Source organism: Rhea americana, unplaced genomic scaffold (genome assembly GCF_003343005.1).
Source record: "Rhea americana isolate MKP2758 unplaced genomic scaffold, rheAme1 scaffold_502, whole genome shotgun sequence".
NCBI classification, from domain to species: domain Eukaryota; kingdom Metazoa; phylum Chordata; class Aves; order Rheiformes; family Rheidae; genus Rhea; species Rhea americana.
The window spans coordinates 44,321-64,303 of NW_028186649.1; the positions used below are offsets into that span (position 1 = coordinate 44,321).

The following is a 19,983-nucleotide window of genomic DNA, read 5'->3' on the forward strand; positions in this document are numbered from 1 at the left end:
AGGGACAGGTGTTGACATTTGCACAAACATGCTCTTTTATACACTGCTGATCATTGTGAAGGAGTGAAAAGAGCATTTTTGCATAAACTGTGTACATTTGCTCTTGAAGCCTGACTGACAGTTTGTAAGCAGGCATGTCTGTTTTAGATAAGAATCTGCAGTGTTGAACAGGTAAGAATGAGAAACAACAGTGATTTAACATGTTCTGCATGTGAGTTAACTAATGAAGTAGCCTGTCTCTGAAGCTGACTATCATCTCTGGAAAGATGACTTGATCTATACTAGTAAACAGATCCCTTTAAGAGAATCCTTATTGTTTGAGTGTTGTGGTGAAATCAGATTTATGTTTTTCCAAGTTTCTCTGACTGCAGCAGTTAAAATGGTTTAGTCAACAGCAAATAGGGGTGAATTTCATGGCTTTCAGAAATATCTGTTCTGTGCCTCCGGAGTTTGATCATGCACTTAAATATTTTAATTTTGTAGTGAAAAGTCTGTGAAGAAACTAGCTGCCCTTCCAGTCCCTCAGCCACTCACTAAAATTACAGCAGCTGCACCAGAGCCAGCCAAACCAGGGGATAATAGAGAGGCAAGAAGGAAGGAACGTCAGACCAGGACTCCACCTAGGAGGTAAGAAAGCTGGGGCGGAGTGAGGCTTGATCTCCTGGAAGATAGGAGTTCTGGGTTTCTCTCTGGAGTACCAGTTGCAAGGACTCCTCCATATTGAAGGAGAAATCTATGGATTGGGAAGGAAACGGGAAGAGACGGAAGGAGTGGAGGATGAACGTTAGCAAACAGCTGTTCTCTCTAAAGGGCCTGTTGGGTCAATGAAGTAGGTGGAATACCTGAAAAGTGCCAAAAGGCAGTGTCTGCAGAGAAAAGGAGAGAAAAAGGGGGGATGGGTAGTGTTTTGGAGCAACTGGTTGTGGAGGCTATCAGCCAGGAAGCAAAGGCACGCTTAATCTGGAGACCCCCTCTGACAGATTGGAGGGTCAAGATTTGTGGTGACAGGTTTGGACCCTGTTTACTGTAAACATTTGCTAGTATGTAGAAAGTGTTTCTACTGTGTGGTCCCAGGAGTTGGTTTGTCAGCCATCCAGCAGAAGAGATGAGAAACTCCACTGCTTTCAGAGTCCCCAGTATACAGCTTGCTGGCTGTATATTGCTCTACTTTCCCTTCCTGGCTTTGTCCTGTGTGACTTGTCTGAATGTTTCAGAGACTTGTTTTGCTAATCACTTGACTGCTAATCATTTTGTTGTAGTTTTTYCCCCTCCCTTTGCATTTGAAATGAGAGAGGCTTCTGATGGTTTTCAAACAAGCAACACTTGTCCATATTTAAATGTTTATTGTGCTTAATCTGTTGTGTGTATTTTAAAATGTTACAGAATAAATGTAGGTATGCCCATAGTAAGGCATATGTCAGTTTTCTTGGATAACTACATGATTTTTTTTATCAATGTTTCTTGAAGGTGGCCATGAGTCTGTTTTCTCAGTTTTTAATTTTGCATGGGATTGCATCTCCTGTTTTTTTCCAGTAGCTAAAAGAAAAGTCCTGGGCTGAGTCGTTACGTCCCCATACATGAAAACTGATCCCTACAATTTATTTTCTCTAGAAACTGCATTAGTTCTGGACTTTATTTCACTTTAACTAGTTAATCTTGGATGTCTTTTAGACACCTTCCATTAGTCTTCATTCCTGTTTTGGTCTTTTTCTTGCTTATACTCAAGGAAGCCCCACTACCGTATGAGCTCCCTGCTGTGCAAATGAGAAGACCAGCACTATTTATGTTAGTACTGGTGTGTTAGTCACAAGAAATGTGTGTGATCATATAGCCTGAAACAGAAGATGGTCCCACTGTTTTATACAGTTAGCAGTTTTTCATTGTAGGAAGTATTTGGTCTGGTATCAGTGCAGGATTAAAGGCTTTAGCTCATTCTTTGTCTGACTTTAATTAGCATCATTCAGTCTTGCATAAAACGTCTGCTGCCCAGAACCAAGATGTCAGCTCTGGGTTGGGAAAACATTATTGGGAAGAACACCTGAAACAATTACATCTGCAAAGCACCATTCTTTTACACGATGCAGGACAGTTGTGTTTCAGCATCATGCTCAAACTATCCCTAGATGTTTGGGGTTTTTTCTAACCTTGCTTTAGTGCTGAGTGCAGTCAGATGAGATTGTTTTYTGCTGTGTTGCAGACGGACTATCAGTGGCAGCATCAGCGGCAGTGCCAGCAGCTACAGTGGTTCCAGTTCCCGATCTAGGTCCTTGTCTCGCTCTCTCTCCAGATCTCATTCCAGATCAACGTCTGCCTCAGTCTCCCACTCCCCGTCTGGGTCCAGGAAATCCAGGTACAGCGTTGACCCTTAATAACCTTTGTCAAGGTAGCAGGAAATTATAACTATTTGTAACCATTGAGGTTTCCTGCAACAAAAGCKCTCTCCAGGGTGAAATACCGAAGCTATACGTAAGTAGGACAATGAAATAAGATTGTTCTTTAGTATAGTGTTATGAATCCTGAGTCTTGAATCATGAAAGTGGAACAATGTTGGTAGTGTCTGTGGGGTTATTCAAGGAAATGATTCTTCATGTGGGATGAACTGTTTATATTTACTTAAATTATGATCAAAACATCTCCCCTTATTGACAGGTTTTAATTTAATGTTTTATCTGGCTGTGAGGAAAAAAATAACCATAATCTGTTTACAAGGTAACAGTTTCAGGCTATAGAACTTTGCTATTCTAAACTTCTACTACCTCCAATTACTGAACATCCTTAGGGAAGATGCTGGCTTGTCAGTTAGAAGTAGATCAGAAAATACCTAAAAGGCCCGGCTGATGGCCTTTTTCCTTTGCAGGTGAAGTTGCACGACCAGTTCCCTCTGCGTTTAGCCCCAAGTGAATAGTTATATGACTGTTAGTCTGTGGGATTTGTAAACAGCTAACTAACTGCAGTAAAGAGTCAAGAAATTAACCCCTTTTGAAATCTTTCGTTCAGTTTTTTTGCATCTGTTGATACACAAGAATCTCTGAAACCTTGCAAGTAGCTCTTAACTCAGAGCTTTGCTGTGCTAAAGTATAGGGTTAAAAGTGAACTTACTGTAGTCTAAAAATAGTGGATAAAATAGAACTTGGCTCTGACCGGAACTAATTCACATATCTGAATGCTGTGAAACTCCAAGGTTGAACATCCGCAGTATTTTGCGGAAATACAAACATGTTTACTACATGCTTGTCTCATTCATCAGATGAGGCAAGGGTGATGCAAGAGGTTCAGAGAGCACTCGGGCACGCTTGCTCTGCACTACTGTGCTCTGAAAGGGAGTTGAGAGGAAGAAAATGTGAAAACCTAGTGCAGGTACCAGAGGTGTGCTTGCTGCTTTTACAGGTGTGTGGAAAAGGAGGTTCCTGCTCCCTGAAGCTTGCTTTCTATATGTAATACATATAGATGAGATGTAAGGGCAGAAATGGACAGTGAGTAGTATTCTTGCTAAAGTATGAAAGGAAAGGTGGCTGGCAGATTTAGTGTTTGTTGCCACGCTGCATGCTGCTGGTTGAAGCTAACTGTGTGTACTGTTGTTGAAACACAGTGCCCACTTGCATTTTGGGACCAGAGCAYTTCTGCAGCAAGGGCAATATGACCTGTGCCTAAACCAAGCCCAATTTACCATCGCAATCCTGTAGCCGGTACCTTTCCCAGAGAAGGAATTCCTGGCTCATGGAGTCACCATCGTGGCCTTCATTTAGACCTTCTCTCAGACCTTGGTTCTGTCAGAATACCTGCAGGTAGTGACTTTGTAACTTGTTCTAGGGCATGGCTGCCTTTCAGTTGCTGCAGCCTGTTCAGACGTTTGCAAGCTGGCTTTCAATTAGCAATTTTGGATTTTGCTAGCAGGTCAGTCACTAGAGTGCAGAACTTGGTATGGCCTGCAGAACCTCCTTGAGAAGCTCCAYAAATATTTATGTACTTGGCATACACCTGGTCTGTACGGCCATGGTTACCATGTAAGCCAGTTCCCAGCTAGCAGGGAGTTTTGGAGCCATTTCAGAATAGCAAAGTTGTAGCAGATACATCCCTCTGAAGTGCAAGTCCACCCATGAATATCCCTGTATTCTTGTCTGATACRTTGCTACATAAAAAATGTTTCTTAAGGGAATATGGTGATTGTCTGACACTTAATTTTGTGAATCCCTTATAAGGTAGCTATCTTACAGGTACCCTTACTTCCCTGTTGTTATCCCTCTTGATAGTTTGTGCAGCCTCAGAATAGGCAGCAGGGTTTTCCTGGACCCTGGGGAGCTGTGCAGGAGCTGTAGGCTATAGGACTCCAGGTCTTTTAAAGTCTCCATGAATAATTTTGTACCACGCAACACAAATGCTGCAGGGAAGCCCTTRACATGAACCATTACCACTGACATGTGTGATAGTGCACACCTTGCTTTCACTTTATATTTACCTGGGGGAACAGTGACCTGTTTAAGTGTTGCCTTAATGCTGTTTATAAATAAATGWTATTTTCTAGACTTGCATCTGACACATCTGAGGTCTTCATATCATTTACACCTCAGGAAACACAGCTTTTGTCTTGTCCTGGGCACTGCTCACCTTAGCAGCTTTTTGACATCTCAGCCTCTCTTTTTGGGCACAGCAGGGGCATTAAAGGTGTTCATCTCATTTCTGCCTGGTTTTTGTTGCATTAACTGTAATGGGTTGTTGGCTCTTTCCAGGTCCCTGAGCGTGAGCAGCGTTTCTTCTGTCTCTAGTGCCTCCTCCAGCAGCAGTTCTGTACGCAGTGCCGACTCCGAAGACATGTACGCAGATTTGGCCAGTCCCGTTTCCTCGGCCAGTTCGCGATCCCCAACCCCAGCACAGCAGAAGAAAGGTAGAGGTATACAGTTTGGTATTTTCTTCTCCAAGGGGTCCTGTGTAAAGTAAAAGGAGCTGTTTTCTTGGTGATACTGCAGCCTCCAGGAAGATTGTTGGGCAGGGCTTGACACAAGTTTCGGCTACCGTAGGTCTCCTGTAGACTAGGAGGGTCCAGAGGCTTCAACTGAGGAGGGGAGGGTGAAGCATGGAGCAGGGCAGGCTATGGAGCAAATCTTTGCATCCTTTCATCCATGTCTGTGCTGGAAAGATGCCTTTTCTTGCACAAGGGTCTTACTTGGTGCTCCCTCTTTTACCTTGTTTTCTTTCACCCTTTTTAGATGATGCTAAATTTTCTGGACAACTCCAGTATCGTGTTGCTCTTCCTCTGTTCTTTGTAGCCCATAGCAGTAATGATGGAGGCAAGAGTCTTTTGTTCCTCATCTTCTATGTTAGGCATTCTCTCTGTGAAAATTCTGGTTTACTGGGTCTTTTAATCTTGGGGCCACATGCTATGCTAACTGGTGTGGGCTTTTTCAGTCCCTGAAGCATCCTCTTGGCCTGCCCTGCGCAGAGAGGGCTGGCAAAAGGAACTAACTGCAGGTCACTGATGTCTTCATTCTGGTTTCAATAGGAAAGTCGAAAAAAGAAGATAGTGCTAAGGAGGAAAAGCGGAAACGGGATGTGTCTGCTCAGCTCCTGAAATCAACCAAGCCCACCCAGGGGAGCAAATCACAGCAGCTTCTCCAGACCCAGCAGCCTTCAGCCCCCCAGTCTCAGCAAGGAGGCTTCAGTGCTCATAAAGAGATCAAACTGACACTCTTGAATAAGGTGAGAGGTGGGATGGAGTGTGATTTCCTCTGTGTGTATGAGTCAGAAGAGTGGACAGGACCAGTACCTGGGCTCTGGGCTGGTAGAAGGGGAGCTCCAGGCTCCATGTTGTTGGGATGAGCTCAGTTGGCTTGGTCTGCAGCTGGGATTGGAAATGTGGCCGACAGAACCTGTCTGGCAGCCCACACCCTGTGGTGACTTGATTTGGGACTGTGTTGGCGGCTCCCCTGGGGCACATTCCTCCTGCAGCTTCAAGGGCTGTTACCTGGTTTCTCGAAGGCTGCAGCCAGAGCACTGAGGTGAAGGCATGCACAGCACATCCCACCACGGGTTCTCCCACGTTTGCTTGGGCCTTGCCTACTGAAAGTATGCTCTCCACACGCTTCCAAATGAACTGTGCTCCCACTAGCCCACTCTGGAGTGAACTGCTGGCAAGTCATTAAATGAGGCAGGAGGTAAAAGTGGTGATTGCCTCACCTCACTGCACTTTCTGCCAAAAAACTGGCTCTTTCCCTGGCAGTTATGATCGAGCCTGATGCCCCAGTTTGGTGCCTTCAGCTGAGATGCAATCCAGATCATGTGAAAGAGTTTGGCCTTGTGGGGTTTTGTGCTGGAGCAGGGTGTTGGCTCCAGTCACGTGGTTAGGTTCCTGTTTTTGAAGTGTTAATGTTTTTTCTTTTGTCAGCCTAAATTCCCCTGTGCAGTTTGAGGTCGCAGTTTTCCCTACTTCCCTGTCCTGTGACGTGAGGTGCCTTTATCAAATTTGTGAAGCATGCTGGGTGCCTCTGTGGGGAGGAGTAGGCAATTACACACAACTACTAACAGGCATGGTAGAATCCTGGAAGAAAGCATGACTACACATGCCTTGTTGACATTTGCTATCCTTGGTGCTGTTGGAAAAGATTGCAAAAATGCTTCTGTTTTCCCTTTTCTGGTTGTTATGAAAATACCCCATGAAACAGTGTACAGTGTTAGCTCCAGAATGTATTCTAGCTGCAGAGGATGTTGGCATTTGCTTACAGTGGTAGGGAGTTAAATGATCCCAGTGATGACTGGGACTGGCATGCACTTTAATAGGGAACATGCTTACGTTAGTGAGTGAGCACGTCCCTGGCCTCGTCCCAGGAGGTGTATCCACTTGCTTCTGTCCTTCCTCCCTGCAAGGAGATGGCTGTTCAGCTCCATTGTCTGTTTAATTCCATTTTAGGCAGCTGACAAAGGAAGCAGGAAGAGATATGAGCCAGCAGACAAAGACAGGCCGACCTCTCCTCCAGCCAAGCGGGTTAACCTGTCACCTGACAGAGGTGAGACATCAGACTTCGGAGGGATTCTGCTCTGGGCTGTCTGGCGTAGCTGGGTTCCTACTGCTGCCACTAGAGGCAACCCTCGAGCACCCCGCTTGGGGTGACAAATGTCCTGCAAAAAATCTCTGCTGCAAGAGTCCACTTGCTGGAGAGGTTAATTGCAGGCATGTGTCCTTCCAAAACCTGCTGCCTTCAGTAACCTCAGAGGTGTACGACTGCCGCAGGACAGCACGTGCATAGTAGCCATCGTGCTGCAGAAACGTGGTGGAGGTGAGACATTTCAGTTTGTGAAGTAAGTGAGGTGAGGTCAGCCCTGGGCAGGCCAAACCTGACTTTGTYTAGCTGTTTTGTGGTGCACTTTGCGAGTGCCTTGGCTCCGCTATGCCTGCGTAACTCAGCTGTGAAAACAGAAGCCCTTGCTTTGAAGGTGCAGTGTGCTCGTTGCTGCTGCAGTACGCATCCATCTGTCCCGTGAAGACTTGCTGTTCTCTAATACTATCACTCGCTGAATATGGCTGTTGAATTTGTAGGGATTTTCCTTCCTGTATCTCCTGTGTTTTCTAGCTTGTAGTTCTAGGCATCATAAGAGATTTTTGTCTCTTCATAGAAGGGCTTGTGGCACTGCTTAGATAGGGAGCACAGGCTGCCAAGGCCCCAGGAGGGATGCAGTAATTGGCTAGATCACCCATCCTGTGAAATGAGATGATTTCCCCACTTGTGTGACACAGTCTGATCTGCCTCCTATGTTTGGAAAGACACAGGCTTTCCAAGTGTTCTCTGTAGCCTCAGCAGCAGTGTTAGTCCCTCAGAAAACCAAGCTAGCACAATGCTTCAAGAGGGACCTAAAACTGCAGTACTCCAACCTTTGCTAGCACTGCTGAAAAGCAAAGAGAGGAGTCATAAACAGAGGTGCTTCTGTTTGTGTCGCACAAGCCAGCATTGACACATGATGTTTTCCCTGATGTCTCAGCTGTAGGTGTATCTTGTTGACTCTGGTTGCTAGCCAGAAGAAAATTCTGTGCTAATAGCCTGGTTGCGTTTTACTACTGCAAAGGCAGCTTGGAAAGGGACTGGGTGAGGTTGAAGTTCACTAGGATCTAGTTCACAGCTACTGCTGAKCTGCAGACAAGTGAATGGGCCAGTGTAGCAAACTGGTCTGACTTATTGATATAGATGTGTAGAAACAACAAATAATATACTATAAAACGTATTTTTAAGCAATGGCAAATGAGACATAAGCCCTGAAGGTTACTCAGCCTAAGTTTGTAATGACAAKTGACTTTGGCTGAGTTAGGACTAAACTCAAGGCACAGTCTGATAGGCAGCCTGTGCTCAGGTATCACTAGTGCAAACCTCATCCGTGTTTGTGCCTTGAGTCTCAGTTCCGTGTTCTATAACTTCACTGTGGTAAAWTCTGCAGTGTCTGCAGCCTTGGTTTTTCTCTTGCTATCAGTCATCTGGAGCAGAGAGAGCTGCCTTAGCGAACACTGGAGGCAGGTGACTGATGCCCCAAGAAACTGGGCACTTTTTCTCTCCAGAGTGCCAATGGAAGYGAGGTCAGCAGCCACTGGAATGCACTGTCGCAGTACAGCGCAGCAGGTTGTGCTGCTCTGCTAGTCCTCAGGGCTCGTGCGCAGCCCTGAAGGCATACAGGCTGCCTTCCAGGCAGAGTTGCTTCTGCATGCTCTGGGATAACAATTGTTGGGAAACTCATTGTAGCAAAACCTGGATTATGCTGTTACAGGAACCCAGCTGGCTTTCCTCCACTTCTTGGTCCACATAGCTGTGATGGGGCAGCCCCATTCTGGCACACTGTGTCAATTCAGTCCGTGTTCAGCAAATACAGTGATGCTGCCTGTGGATTGGCCTCAGCTGGCCCCTAAAGTAGCAGAGTTGTGCTCATACAGCACTGCTTAAGCTAAAACACCCTCTTTGCTGGCCAGCGCAGAGCCTGCTTGGGTGTCTCTGTGCCCATCATCCACAAACTGGGTTATCTTCCTAGGAATAAGGGAGCACTGACTTGGTCTGCAAGGAAAGACCCTGCCCCAAAGGTTTGCAAGCAAAGAACAACCTAAGAGTACAGTAGTCAAGCCTTGTTTCAGAAATCAGAGTGTAAGGAGAGGGCTGTTACAGCTTCCTGCAGGTGCCATTTTGTGTAGTCGACTATGTGGCACAGCCTTGACTAGCTTTTTTTTACCCCTCGTCTCTGAAGATAAGTAGGTTCCGTTTCTGGCTGCTGCTAGACTTGGCCTTCCACTGGCATGATCTGACTGGTCTCAAGATACCACCCTTAAAGTGCGGAAGCAGTATGGTGGGCAGGGTGGCACACCGCACCTTTGTGGTGGGAAAGATATCTCACCTTTGTTTTCCCGATAGGCTCTCGTGACAGGAAAGCGACTGGGAGACTCTCTTCACCCAAGCAAGAACGACAGAGAGGCCAGAACCCGAAACCATCTCCTGCTCAGACAGACAGGTCAGTTGCTGCTAGCTCTCCTGGCTCATGGACCAAAGCCATGATTTGTCTCAGCAGGACCTGATCTCTCTAAACTAACAGCACTGCAGAGAAAAACGTCCTGCTTGTGGTCTCCTCAAACTTCATCTAGGTGAAGTGGGGCTCACATGGAGAAGGTGGGAGTTCCGGGTGCATCTCTGGCACATATGAATCATTTCTGTTGGATCGCATTTCCCTGCTTGTGCAGTGGTTCAGTTCCTTCTCTTGGGGAAGCTTTAAGGCTCTGACCTTAGAGTTTCCAGTTGCCATGGAGGCACAGAGAGGAAAGACATGAAGCTCCTTGGACAGGAGCCACAGGCGCTCAGGGGTTCAGCTCAGCCCATGAGGAAGCCACCAGGTAGACTCCTCCCTCTCAGAAAAGAGCAGGAGCCTGGGAGTTTTCTTGAGGTCAGTCCCAGCAAAAGGTGCCAGCTGGGTTAGATGCGGTGCCTCTGCCTCCTGCTATCACCTTTTAGTGCTGATGAGGAGGAAACTACAACACCTTCATCCCCATGCCTCCTGCCAAGCTACTCTTGGCCTCTGGTTTGGTGCCCAGTTCTTCTTTGTATGCTCTGSTATACATTAAGCCAATCGGTTTGCTGCTGTTAAATGTTAAAATATGGCCCCTGGATGAGATTAAATGGCTTGTTGCCTGTCTGTCCTCTCTCATGACAGACGTCCTCCCATGTCCAGTTTGTTGACATCTTGCACCTGTTGCTAGCACTGGGAATGCCCATCACTGAACTGGATGTGTGGCTCCGGGGGCCTTGGCCTGGGCTCTGCTCAGAGCCTATTGGCTAAAGGATTGTGGACCACCTTCTACATTAATGTTCTACATTTCTTCTACGTTAACATCTATCCTCTATCTTCGTTGCCCATGGCCAGCCAACAAATGCAGCCCCGTCCTGCACCTCTGCCTTCCTTGGCCAGCTGGCACCTGACTAGTCAGGCACCTGACTAGTGTCATCCCCTCTCCCCAGCCTRGGGCATGAGCAAATCTCAGTTTCTGTGTGTCAGTCTTCCCAAATCAAAGTCTAGCCCCAGCTGCCACAGCCCCATCCTTCCTCTGACCCTGAGGTCCTATTTTCTAGTGCTGAAGAGGAACCTCAGCCTTTCCAGATTTGTGTTTTTGACTGCATCCCTGGTTCTTGACCCTCTTCTGCCTATTGCTGTTTGGGTTGGCTGTGTCGCCTGTCGGGTTGGRCACACCCTGTGCTCAGGGACTGGGCGGTTGAGGAAGCAACAGGGTTCTCTAGGGCAGCCAAGCTGTAGATCTGTGTCCTGTTTTGAACTCTTTGGGGCTTTGGTTCATACTGGCACAGTGCCACATCTGTCAAGTGCAGCACAGAAGGCTGCAAGCAATGTTAACAGGAGACAGTGACTCCTGCCCTGACATCTGCCAGCACGTTGATGGTGGCAGCTGCCTGGGCTTCCCCAGATGGGTCCATGTGGTTCAAGCCGTTAGAAGGAGCCAGCTGAGGCTCAGACCATGCCTTTGCTGAAAGCTGCGCGTAGCCCTCTGCCCTACCGAGCTAGTAGGACTACGAAACCCAGCAGGCAGGTCACGAGGCAGCAGGCGTGGGACACCGCTTGCTGGTCCTGTCCTCCTCTCCCTCCCGAGGAGGGGACGGTGACGAGGGGCAGGAGGAGCTGCAGGGCGCACAGAAGGCGAGCCTGCCCTCGCGGGAGCCTTTGCTCCCACAGCAGTGTGTCACGGGAGCAGAAGGGGAGTGTGGGGTGGGCTGTTCACAGGGCTCCTCGCAAACGCCAGCGAGATTTGTACTGCAAAACCGAATAGTTGTGGCAGGCACCCAGCTGCAGGGCAGGGTCCCTTGAGAACCGAGGCCAGGAGGAGCCTGCAAGCCTGTCTTGTGCTCAACTGTGACACCGCGCGCTCCTCTGCCCTCTTGGTGTTTGGGATGCTCACTTTGTGTCTGTGAGCTCCCTTGCACGTGCGCTCCTCTGCGGGCTGCTCACAACAGCAGCAAGTTGGCGCAGCCTTGGGGGCCTGTGCTCCTAGAGGCTGCGGTGCTGAGTTTGAATTTCAGGATCCTCTACCATTTCAGCTGGTTTAGGAACCTAAAGCCTCGCGTCTCAAACCTGTTCTCTTCCACCAACACTTAAGAGTAGTGCTTTCTTCCAGAGCAGGCCCTGACTGGTTTTCCTTCCATCACATTTGTACTATTTCGGAGCAGACTACGCAGTGCCGCGAACACCCCTCTTACCACCTTATGCCTTTCTCTCCCTGCCAGGAAACGCCAGCTGTCACCTCAGTCCAAGAGCTCCAGCAAAGTCACAAGTGTACCAGGCAAAGCATCCGAGCCAGGCCCCACGGGCACCAAGGCGGGCAAGTCTAGCACGCTGTCGCGACGGGAGGAGCTCCTGAAGCAGCTCAAAGCAGTGGAAGACGCCATTGCTCGCAAACGGGCCAAAATTCCTGGGAAAGTATAGGGGGCCGTGCGCGGAGCGCCGCTCTGCCCCGTTAGTGACTGTTCATGTTTTTATAAATAGTGTAAAAGCGGCCACTTTGGGATTTTGCAGTTCTGTCTTATTTTGGCTGCGATTCTTTTTAAAAAAAAAAACAAAAAAAAAATTAAAGTTTGTCAGCTGAGAACACACAACCACAACGACTCGCTCTGGCTGCCCCCGCCACGGGGCGAGAGCGTCTAGTCCCTCCGCTCTGCCAGATGTGCACGGCAGCCCGAGCTGGCACTAGGACGGAGGCCACCACCGTGTTTTCCATGTAAATTATGCACAGAGGACTCCAGCCCTGTTGGATATTCTCACTACTTTCTCTTTCTCTCTCTGCCCTCTCCTCTTTGCTAGCCTTGAGTTGTATTCTTCTAGTTAGCCCTGCTGTGTGTTGAGTGTCTTCAGCAATGCAGTTCTATATACTGTGTAATGAGAGAACCGAAAACTGCTGTGAACTACTGGCAACATCACCTTCTCTCCCTGCCCTCCCCCCCAGGAACAAAACAAATATATATATATTCTTGACTAAAGTCCAATTGGGAAAATGACCTGTCTTTTATTTTAAGCATCAGATTGCTTTAGTTGATTTAAAAGGAACCCTGAAGGTATTGTCGGGATGTCTGTCTAACAACGAGGGTTCTTTTTTCTTTGTTTTTTTTTTTTTTTTTCCTTTTTTGAGGGATCTCCCTGAAATAAAGTATTTTGATAACCAGTTCCTCCCCTCTCTTCTGTTCTCTCCAGGGCTCCATCCTCCCTCCCTCCCCCCGGTCTCTGGGGGCCTGTCCTCTGGTCTGTCTTCGGGCTGTGTTAGTGGGTTTTGCCGCTGTGCTGCCAGCTCGTGCAGCAGCACCCGCAGCCGCGTGGAGCTGGCAGCACTGCCGGGGCTGGCAGTGGAGCCCGGCTTCCCTTGGGGCTGGGGCCTCGTCCTCCCGCAGCCTTCACCCCCCAGCTTGTGCTGCACCTTTGCGGCACCCAGGAAAGTAGCAGCTGAGTGCCAGAGGCAGCAGGCGATGCTGGACCGTGCGCCCGGCTCTCCGCAGGCTCCGCGAGCGGTTGGATGCAARGAGAGGAGCTCTGCGAGTCCCGCGGGCCGGGCTGTGGCCGAGCCCCGCCGTGCCGCTGTGGCCGGAGCCGAGCGCTTGCAGCAGCGACGCAGCACRGGCTGCTGGAGCCGGAAAGACGCTGTTCAGCCCCGGGTCCCTATTGCCACGTCCTGCTGCGCCCTCTGCTCTGCTCAGTGCCTTCAGCCTGACTGAGGGTCTCCGTCAGCACGGGCCAGGGGCGCCCACCCTGCCGCAGCCCCCGCCAAGCTGGGCAAGGAGCGGGAGGTAGCAGGGTGCCTGCTCCCCTCTGTCCGCAGCCCCGGCGCTGCCCTTGGCTGGGGGCGATGCAGACGGAGACGTCGTCCTTTGGCCATTGCCGGGGTTGCCCAACTTGGGATTTCTTGGCCTTGCTGCAAGCCTGGAGCGCGGCTACCCCAGGAATGTGGCAGTGATATCGCCGCCGGGCTTACGCAAGGGGGCCAAGGCTGGGCCGGAGGAGACGGCTTGGGGAGCGGGGACCGTCCCCGTCGCCACTGGGGATCCCTCTCCTTCCCCGCTGCTGCCAGCGCCGGGCGCGAACGACGGAGCTGGAGGGCCGGCTCCCAGGGTGCCGGGCAGGCCGGCGGTGGCCGAGCGAGCCCGCGCCACCGCGCTGCTCTCCGCGTGCCCCTCGCTCCGCGCCCGGCCCAGCCGCTCTGCCCCGGGAGCCCTTCCCTGCCTCAGTTTCCCCTCTGAGGGGGCTGCAGCTCTGCCCTGGCCGAGGCAGCGCACGCGGGGCAGCACCCCGACAAGCCACCCTCCCCGGGGTGCCCCAAGCCCGAGCCGTCGCCTGCGCCGGGGCCGGCGGGAGGCAGTTTCCGCGCCCCGGGAGCGGGGCTCGGGCGCGCCGGGGCGAGAAGGAAGTGCGCCGGGCCCCGCGCGGGGAGGAGGAAGGGAGCCGGGAGCTGGAGTTTCCAGGTGTGTGTACATCACCTGGGCCAGCCCTATATATACAGGCGGCGGCGGCAGCGCTGCCACTCGGCCGCCCGCACCCCCGGGGCAGCCGCAGGCAGCAGCTCGCCGGGCCGCCGCGCGCTCGCTCGCTCCCCTGCAAGCTCATGGTAACGCCCGGCCTCGGCACCACGGGGCGGGGGGCTGGGGGGGGGTGCATGTGCATGCATGTGCACTTGCACTGCGTGTGTCCGTACCTATGTCAGCGGGGACAGACCAGCTAGTTGTGTAAGTGTGTGTGCGTGTGTGTGCATGCATGTGTGCTGGTAACTCTGTGCATGTGCACGGCTCTGGTGCGGCTGTGCATTTTAAGCACACGTGTGTGTGTGTGTGTGTGTGTGTGTGTGCGTGCGCGTGCATGAACGTGTGCCAGTGCTCTTGGGGGGGGGGGGGTCTGTGCACCTGTGCAGGTCCTGCATGTGCGTGTGGGTCCGTGTGTGCACGCAGGCTGCTGCTCTGCGTATGTGTGTGCATATGCGCACTGGTGCTCTGCACGCCAGTTTGGGGTGGGGGGGGTCTGCACACTCGCTGCAGTGGGCCCCTGCACTGGGGTGGGGGTGGTCCCACGTCCCTGCGGCGAGGGGCCCGCTCAGCTCCCCTCTCGCGGCAGGGCTGGCTCCGTGCCCTGGCGCTGCTGGGCACCGTGTGGCTGTGCCTCGGGCTGCGGCACCCGGGCGGCCCCCCGCACGTGCACTGCTACAGCGCCGGCGAGCTGCAGGACGCCGAGGCCCCCGTGCACCTCCTCAGCCGCCGCCTGCGCTGGGACCACTACGTGCCGGTGCAGCTGGTGCCGCAGCTGGAGCGCCTGCAGCAGGAGCGGCGGCAGCGCCGGCAGCGCCGGCAGCACGAGCACGCCTGCCCCACGCTGCAGCTCCACGCCGGCCTCCGCAGCGAGCCCAACGAGCGCTCCATCTCGCCGTGGCGCTACCGGTGAGTGAGCGGGGAGGGAGCCGTGCCGCGCTCGGTGCTGCCTCACTGCAGGGCCCGGAAGGCATCTGCCCTGCAAGAGTTCGCCCTGCTCCTGGGGAATGGGGCCAGGCGCACGAGCGGCAGCATCGCGGCTGGTACCCGGCAGCATCGCAGCTGGTACCCGGCAGCATCGTGGCTGGTACCCGGCAGCATTGCGGCTGATACCTGGCAGCATCGTGGCTGGTACCCGGCAGCATCGCAGCTGGTACCCGGCAGCATCGCGGCTGGTACCCGGCAGCATCGCGGCTGGTACCTGGCAGCATCGCAGCTGGTACCCAGCCACATTGTAGCTGGCACTCAGCAGCGTTGCAGTTGGTACCCGGCAGTATTGCGGCTGGTACTTGACAGTATTGTGGCTGGTACCGAGCAATATTGTGGCTGGTACCCAGCAGCATTGCAGCTGGTACCCGGCAGCATCGCGGCTGGTACCCGGCAGCATCACGACTGGTACCCGGCAGCATCGCGGCTGGTACTCAGCAGCGTCGCGGTTGGTACCCGGCAGTATTGTGGCTGGTACCTGGCAGTATTGCAGCTGATACGCAGCAGCATTACTGCCACCCAGGTGGAGGGGGTAGTTTTTTTGTTTTTTGTTTTTTTTTGGGGGGGGGGGCACTGTGCTTATGCCCCCTCCCCCCCCCTCCGCCTGCAGCATCGACGAGGACGAGAACCGGTACCCGCGGAAGCTGGCCTTCGCCGAGTGCCTGTGCCGGGGCTGCGTGGACGTGAAGACGGGCCGGGAGACGACGTCGCTCAACTCGGTGGCCATCCACCAGACCATGATGGTGCTGCGGCGGCAGCCCTGCCCGCGCCCCGCCGGCGCCGGCCTCTTCACCTTCGCCGTGGACTACATCAAGGTGCCCGTGGGCTGCACCTGCGTGCTGCCCCGCACCTGGCGCTGAGCTGAGCTGTGAGTGTCACAGCACCCCGCCGTGCTTGTTTTAAAGCACCCGCCTAGCTCCCTCGGCCCAGCACCTTGATATAGATATATATATTTTTTTTTTAATTTATGAATTATTTATGAGCCCTTCCCCAGGGGGCTACGCAAGGCCTGCTCGGTGTCCTCCCTTTTTTTTTTTTTTTTTTTTTTTTTTTTTTTTTTTTTTTTTTTTTTTTTTTTTTTTTTTTTTTTTTTTTTTTTTTTTGTAAATAGGTGAATATTCAACATTCTTGCTTTTTAAAACATCATGATGATTTTTTTTTTTTAACATATATTTATTGCTGATCCCCTGCAAGAGCCACAGCTCCAGCTCCGGGGTGCAGCGTCACCCCAAGGTGCCGGTAGCCAGGCCCTGCGCGTGCTCCCTGGGCACTTGCTGGTTATTTATTTATTGCCCCGCAATGCTATTTATCGTGCCCTGTACATGCTATTTAATGCTGCCCTGGCTCCACGCAGGGCACCGTGCAAATAAAGCCTGACGCCCCGACGCCCGTGTCGCCTGCTGCGTGCGCTCAGCCCTGGCGCGGCGGGTGAAGGACCTGGGGGGTGGGGGGGGGGCAGGCGAGGTGGATAGCGGGGGACAGACGATGTGTCCCATGGTGGGGGGATGCCCTCTGACACCCCCGCACCCAGGCGGGGCCCGGCCCTGCTGCTGACTCCGGGGCACCCGCAGCACCCCGCCACCCACACCTTTCCCACGGGCCCAGCGCCAGCTGCCAGGACCGGCTCCGCTGCCCCACCAGCACCCACGGGTGCCGCAGGGAGCTCCGCCCCCCCATCCCCCTCCCACAACCACCAAGTCCGGGGCCCCCGCCGCCCCGATGCCACGGCTGAGGGGTGACATTAAGAGCCGAGGGGGAGGTGGGAGAAAAAAGACCAAAACTAATCCAGGGAAACGGCACCAATGCAGCGGCGTCTCGGTCCCCGCGCGTGGGCCGGGTGGTCCCCGGGCCCGGGCGGGGCGCAGGGCACCCCCGGGCGCAGGCAGCACGGGCGCCCGCGGGCTTTGCCGCTGGGGAGCGATGCTGCGACACGCGGGGGCCCTGGCTCGCGGCAAACAGCAGGAGCGGCTGAAGCTCTAACAGCAGCAGCGAGCCAGGAAAGCCCGGGTCACGTTAGGAAACCTCCGGCTGTTACGATCGGGCTGTATCGCAATTCGCGTTACGCCCCAGCGTCGCTTCCTGCGGCCGTCGGACGGAGCTGATAACGGCAGCGCGGGGGCCGCGGCTGTGCAAGAGCCGTGCGGGACCCCCCGGCCACGCGACGGCGGCAGAGCAACGCGGCCGCGCCGGGGCCGGCGCTGCCTGACGCCAGGGACGTGCCCCAAAGCCCGCTGCCTGCCGTTAACCCCCCCCGCACCGGCCCAGCGCCCCGGGCAGCCCCCCGATGCAAAGCCCAGGGCGGCCCTAGCAGCGCTCTCGTTCGGCTGCGGCCCGGCAAAAGCCCCTCGCCCCTGCAAAGACCCAAGGTCTGCAGAGAGGTGAGTTCGCAGGCATCTGCCAGGGGACGTGCGTACAGTTTRAGACCCGCGATTAGTCTTAAAAGGCAAGGGGGGAATATTGTGCACAGAGAAACAACCCCGGGAGTCCCGTGCCGTCCCGTCCCATCCCATCCCATCCCATCCCGTCCCAGCGGCCGAGCGCTGTCGCGCTCCTGCCCCGCAGCCTGGGCAGAGCCGAGCCGGACGCGGGGCCGGGAGTTCATTCGTTTTATTGCAACAGCAACCACAAAAGGAGGCGATAAAAAACCACGAGAGGCAGTGCAGCGAGCAGAGCTGCATGCTCCCCCCGGCCCGGCCCCCCAGGGCTGCCGCCCCCGGCGAGCTCGGGGACCCCGGGGGAGCGGGGCGCTCTCGGGGGGCTCGGGGGTGCTGGGGGCACCCCGACGGCCTCGGAGGCAGGGGAGCGGCGCAGCCGGCGCGGCCTCACTCGGCCTCGACGGGGATGGGGTTCACCTGGCTCCCCGCTTCCGCCGGCAGCTTCTTGCGCGCGTCGGCGGGGGGCCGGGGCGGCGGGTTCGTGGGCGGCTGCTTGATGGTGTCGCCCACGTGCAGCCGCTCCTGGGGCTTGTGCTCGACGGGCCGCCACTCCTCCCCGCGCACCGCCGCCTGCAAAGCCGCCGGGTTCGTGAGGAGAGGGGCCCGCGGCCCCACCAAGCCCCCCGCCCCCCCTCGGCCCAGCAAACCCCCCCCAAAGCGACTCCTTAGCACCAGGCGGGGAGAGCCGGAGGGGCGGCACCGAGCCCGGGCGTCCGGCTGGGCTGGCTTCTGCTCCCCCCGACCGCCCCGCAGAGACCCAGCCAGGAAAAGGGAGCGTGGGGGGGGGAGCTGGGACGGCTGGTGGACGCCAGCCCGGACAGACAGACGGACGGAGGAGGTTGCTGGCAGGCCACTACCAGCCCGGCACTCACCAGCAAGTAGATGCCGCTCGCGATGCCCAGGCAGACGGTGCCCAGGATGGTGGAGAGGAGGAAGCCGGCGGGGACGGCCAGCCTGCGCGGGGAGACGCGGCGCTCAGCGGGGCTGCTCCCGCCGCCCCGGCCCCGCGCGCGGCCCTCGCCCCACTTACGCGGCGTGCAGGACGGCCCGGACGTAGTAATTCCTCGTGAGGGGCCCGAACACCTTCACCACGGCTGTCATGTACTTCTGGCCGCTGCGTGGGAAGACGGAGGCACGCGGAGGGGTTTGGGCTGGCCCCCAGCGCCGAGGGACCCCCAGCACCCTGCTCTCACATCGCCCCATCCCCGTGCTCCCTCGTAGCTGCTCCCCCCTGCACCCCCAGCGATACCAGCACCCCGAGGAGCCTGCCTGCAGGATCCGGCCCCTGCTGGCAAGCTCCCCAGATCGGAAAGCCTGGAAGAGGCTGCTTCCTGCCATCTCCGTGCCATCCTCTCGACCCTGCCCCCTCCGGTGTTGTGCCCCTCATGGGGGGGGCATTCCCCCCATGGGGTCCTTTTGCCATGACCCCAAATTCCCTGGGCTGGGTTGGGGGCAGCACTTACCACCTCTCCATAGTGGAGCCCTTTTTCCGCTTGCTCCTGGGGTATTCGAGCAGGCAGACGAAGACGCCTGCCGCGCTGGGCGGGAGGGGGTGTCAAGGAAAAGGATGCTCAGGGTYGGCGTGCCAGGATTATTCCCTGGGACACCACCACCACCCCCGGAAAAAGGAGAAGGGAGGCTGGAGAGGGACGTTATCTGCTGCGTGCACAAGCCAGGGACAGGGCAATGCAGGGCCAGGGGACAGGCGACCGGCCCTCCATCATCCTCCAGTGATGGGGCCATCGCCCCCACCCTCCCAGGGAAGTTTTGCAGAAATGTGAAGGTCATGGTGCTGTTTCAGGGTGGGGATTTAAGGCCTGCAGGAAAAGGGCTGTTTGGGGTAAGAAAATGGTGGTTTGGGAAAAAAATGTGTAAAGAAGAGGAACTTGAGAAAAGAAAACGAAAGTAAGGGCTGGTCGCGGTGCTGCAGCCCCCCATCTCTGTCCCACTCCCCTGCAAACCAGCCCGGCTGGTCCTCAGCATCATCTCCAAAAGGATACATGCCGTATGCCGCGTAATACCAGCCCTTGAACTGCCCCGCCACGGCCACGATCCCGCCGGTCAGCATGACTGCGGGGACACAGGACAGCAGGGTGGGCCAGGCCAGGCACCCCCCTGCTCCCCCAGACCGCCGGAGAGGAATTGCTCCGGGGGAGGTGTCGGGCCGCGCACGTCCCGGCTGCCTCGCAGGGACCCGACGCCCAGGGAGAGGAGGAAGAGGAGGCTCCAGCCCTGCTAATCTCCGGCCTGGATGGGACTTTCCCGGGCAGCACCACCCCTCCTGCTTGCACCACCCCGGGAAACCCCGCCAGCCCCAGGGGACCCAGCACCCCCGGGTGGCCGGCGCGGCCGGAGGGCGAGGGCCGGAGGGCGACAGTGGCCCAGCCCGAGCGGGGCGCCGCTTCCTGGGCCGGGCTGCTGCCAGGACGGAGCTGGGCACTGACGAGGAAGGCACCGGCCGGCCAGGGAGCGGGGAGCAAACGCCGGGCCGCTTCCCCCAGCCCCCGGCCGCGGTGGCCCGTCCGTCCCACCGCCCGCCCTTCGGG

General features: G+C 55.1%; 3 protein-coding genes across 9 annotated transcripts in view; 2 read left to right on the plus strand and 1 right to left on the minus strand.

Moving 5' to 3' along the window:
• The window catches only part of ZC3H18 (zinc finger CCCH-type containing 18), a 50,083-nt gene extending 37,410 nt beyond the window's left edge, over window positions 1-12,673 (plus strand). For 4 of the 7 annotated variants that reach the window (XM_085317744.1, XM_085317746.1, XM_085317749.1 and 1 more), the window contains 7 exons: window positions 484-627; window positions 2,198-2,350; window positions 4,728-4,888; window positions 5,498-5,694; window positions 6,902-6,998; window positions 9,375-9,471; window positions 11,742-12,673. In XM_085317744.1, coding sequence (XP_085173870.1) covers window positions 484-627; window positions 2,198-2,350; window positions 4,728-4,888; window positions 5,498-5,694; window positions 6,902-6,998; window positions 9,375-9,471; window positions 11,742-11,940 — 1,048 coding nt within the window. In that variant the 3' untranslated portion in view covers window positions 11,941-12,673. The remainder of the gene's footprint in view (window positions 1-483; window positions 628-2,197; window positions 2,351-4,727; window positions 4,889-5,497; window positions 5,695-6,901; window positions 6,999-9,374; window positions 9,472-11,741) is intronic. The other 3 variants (XM_085317745.1, XM_085317747.1, XM_085317750.1) reach the window with 2 other exon arrangements.
• Window positions 12,674-14,352: 1,679 nt separating this feature from the next.
• On the plus strand, window positions 14,353-15,862 carry IL17C (interleukin 17C). The gene is made up of 3 exons (XM_085317765.1): window positions 14,353-14,358; window positions 14,605-14,924; window positions 15,613-15,862. The coding sequence occupies exons 1-3, from the start codon at window positions 14,353-14,355 to the stop codon at window positions 15,860-15,862; spliced, it is 576 nt and encodes a 191-aa protein (XP_085173891.1).
• A 1,732-nt stretch (window positions 15,863-17,594) lies between these two features.
• On the minus strand, window positions 17,595-19,983 carry CYBA (cytochrome b-245 alpha chain). Its single transcript, XM_085317752.1, has 5 exons — window positions 19,438-19,983; window positions 18,901-18,975; window positions 18,468-18,551; window positions 18,310-18,391; window positions 17,595-18,007 (listed from the first exon to the last, which is right to left on the minus strand). Exons 1-5 carry the CDS (start codon window positions 19,503-19,505, stop codon window positions 17,825-17,827), a joined length of 492 nt encoding a protein of 163 aa, XP_085173878.1. The 5' UTR covers window positions 19,506-19,983; the 3' UTR covers window positions 17,595-17,824.

Bases quoted from the DNA above. Each gene is read 5' to 3' on its own strand.
- CYBA (XM_085317752.1), bottom strand. From the start codon at position 19,505: ATGCTGACCGGCGGGATCGTGGCCGTGGCGGGGCAGTTCAAGGGCTGG. The intron at 18,552-18,900 runs GTAAGTGCTGCC...CTTCCCACGCAG, and splicing joins GGCTCCACTATGGAGAGGTG to CGGCCAGAAGTACATGACAG. The intron at 18,008-18,309 runs GTGAGTGCCGGG...GCGGCTTTGCAG, and splicing joins CGAGCGGCATCTACTTGCTG to GCGGCGGTGCGCGGGGAGGA.
- IL17C (XM_085317765.1), top strand. The intron at 14,925-15,612 runs GTGAGTGAGCGG...CTCCGCCTGCAG, and splicing joins ATCTCGCCGTGGCGCTACCG to CATCGACGAGGACGAGAACC.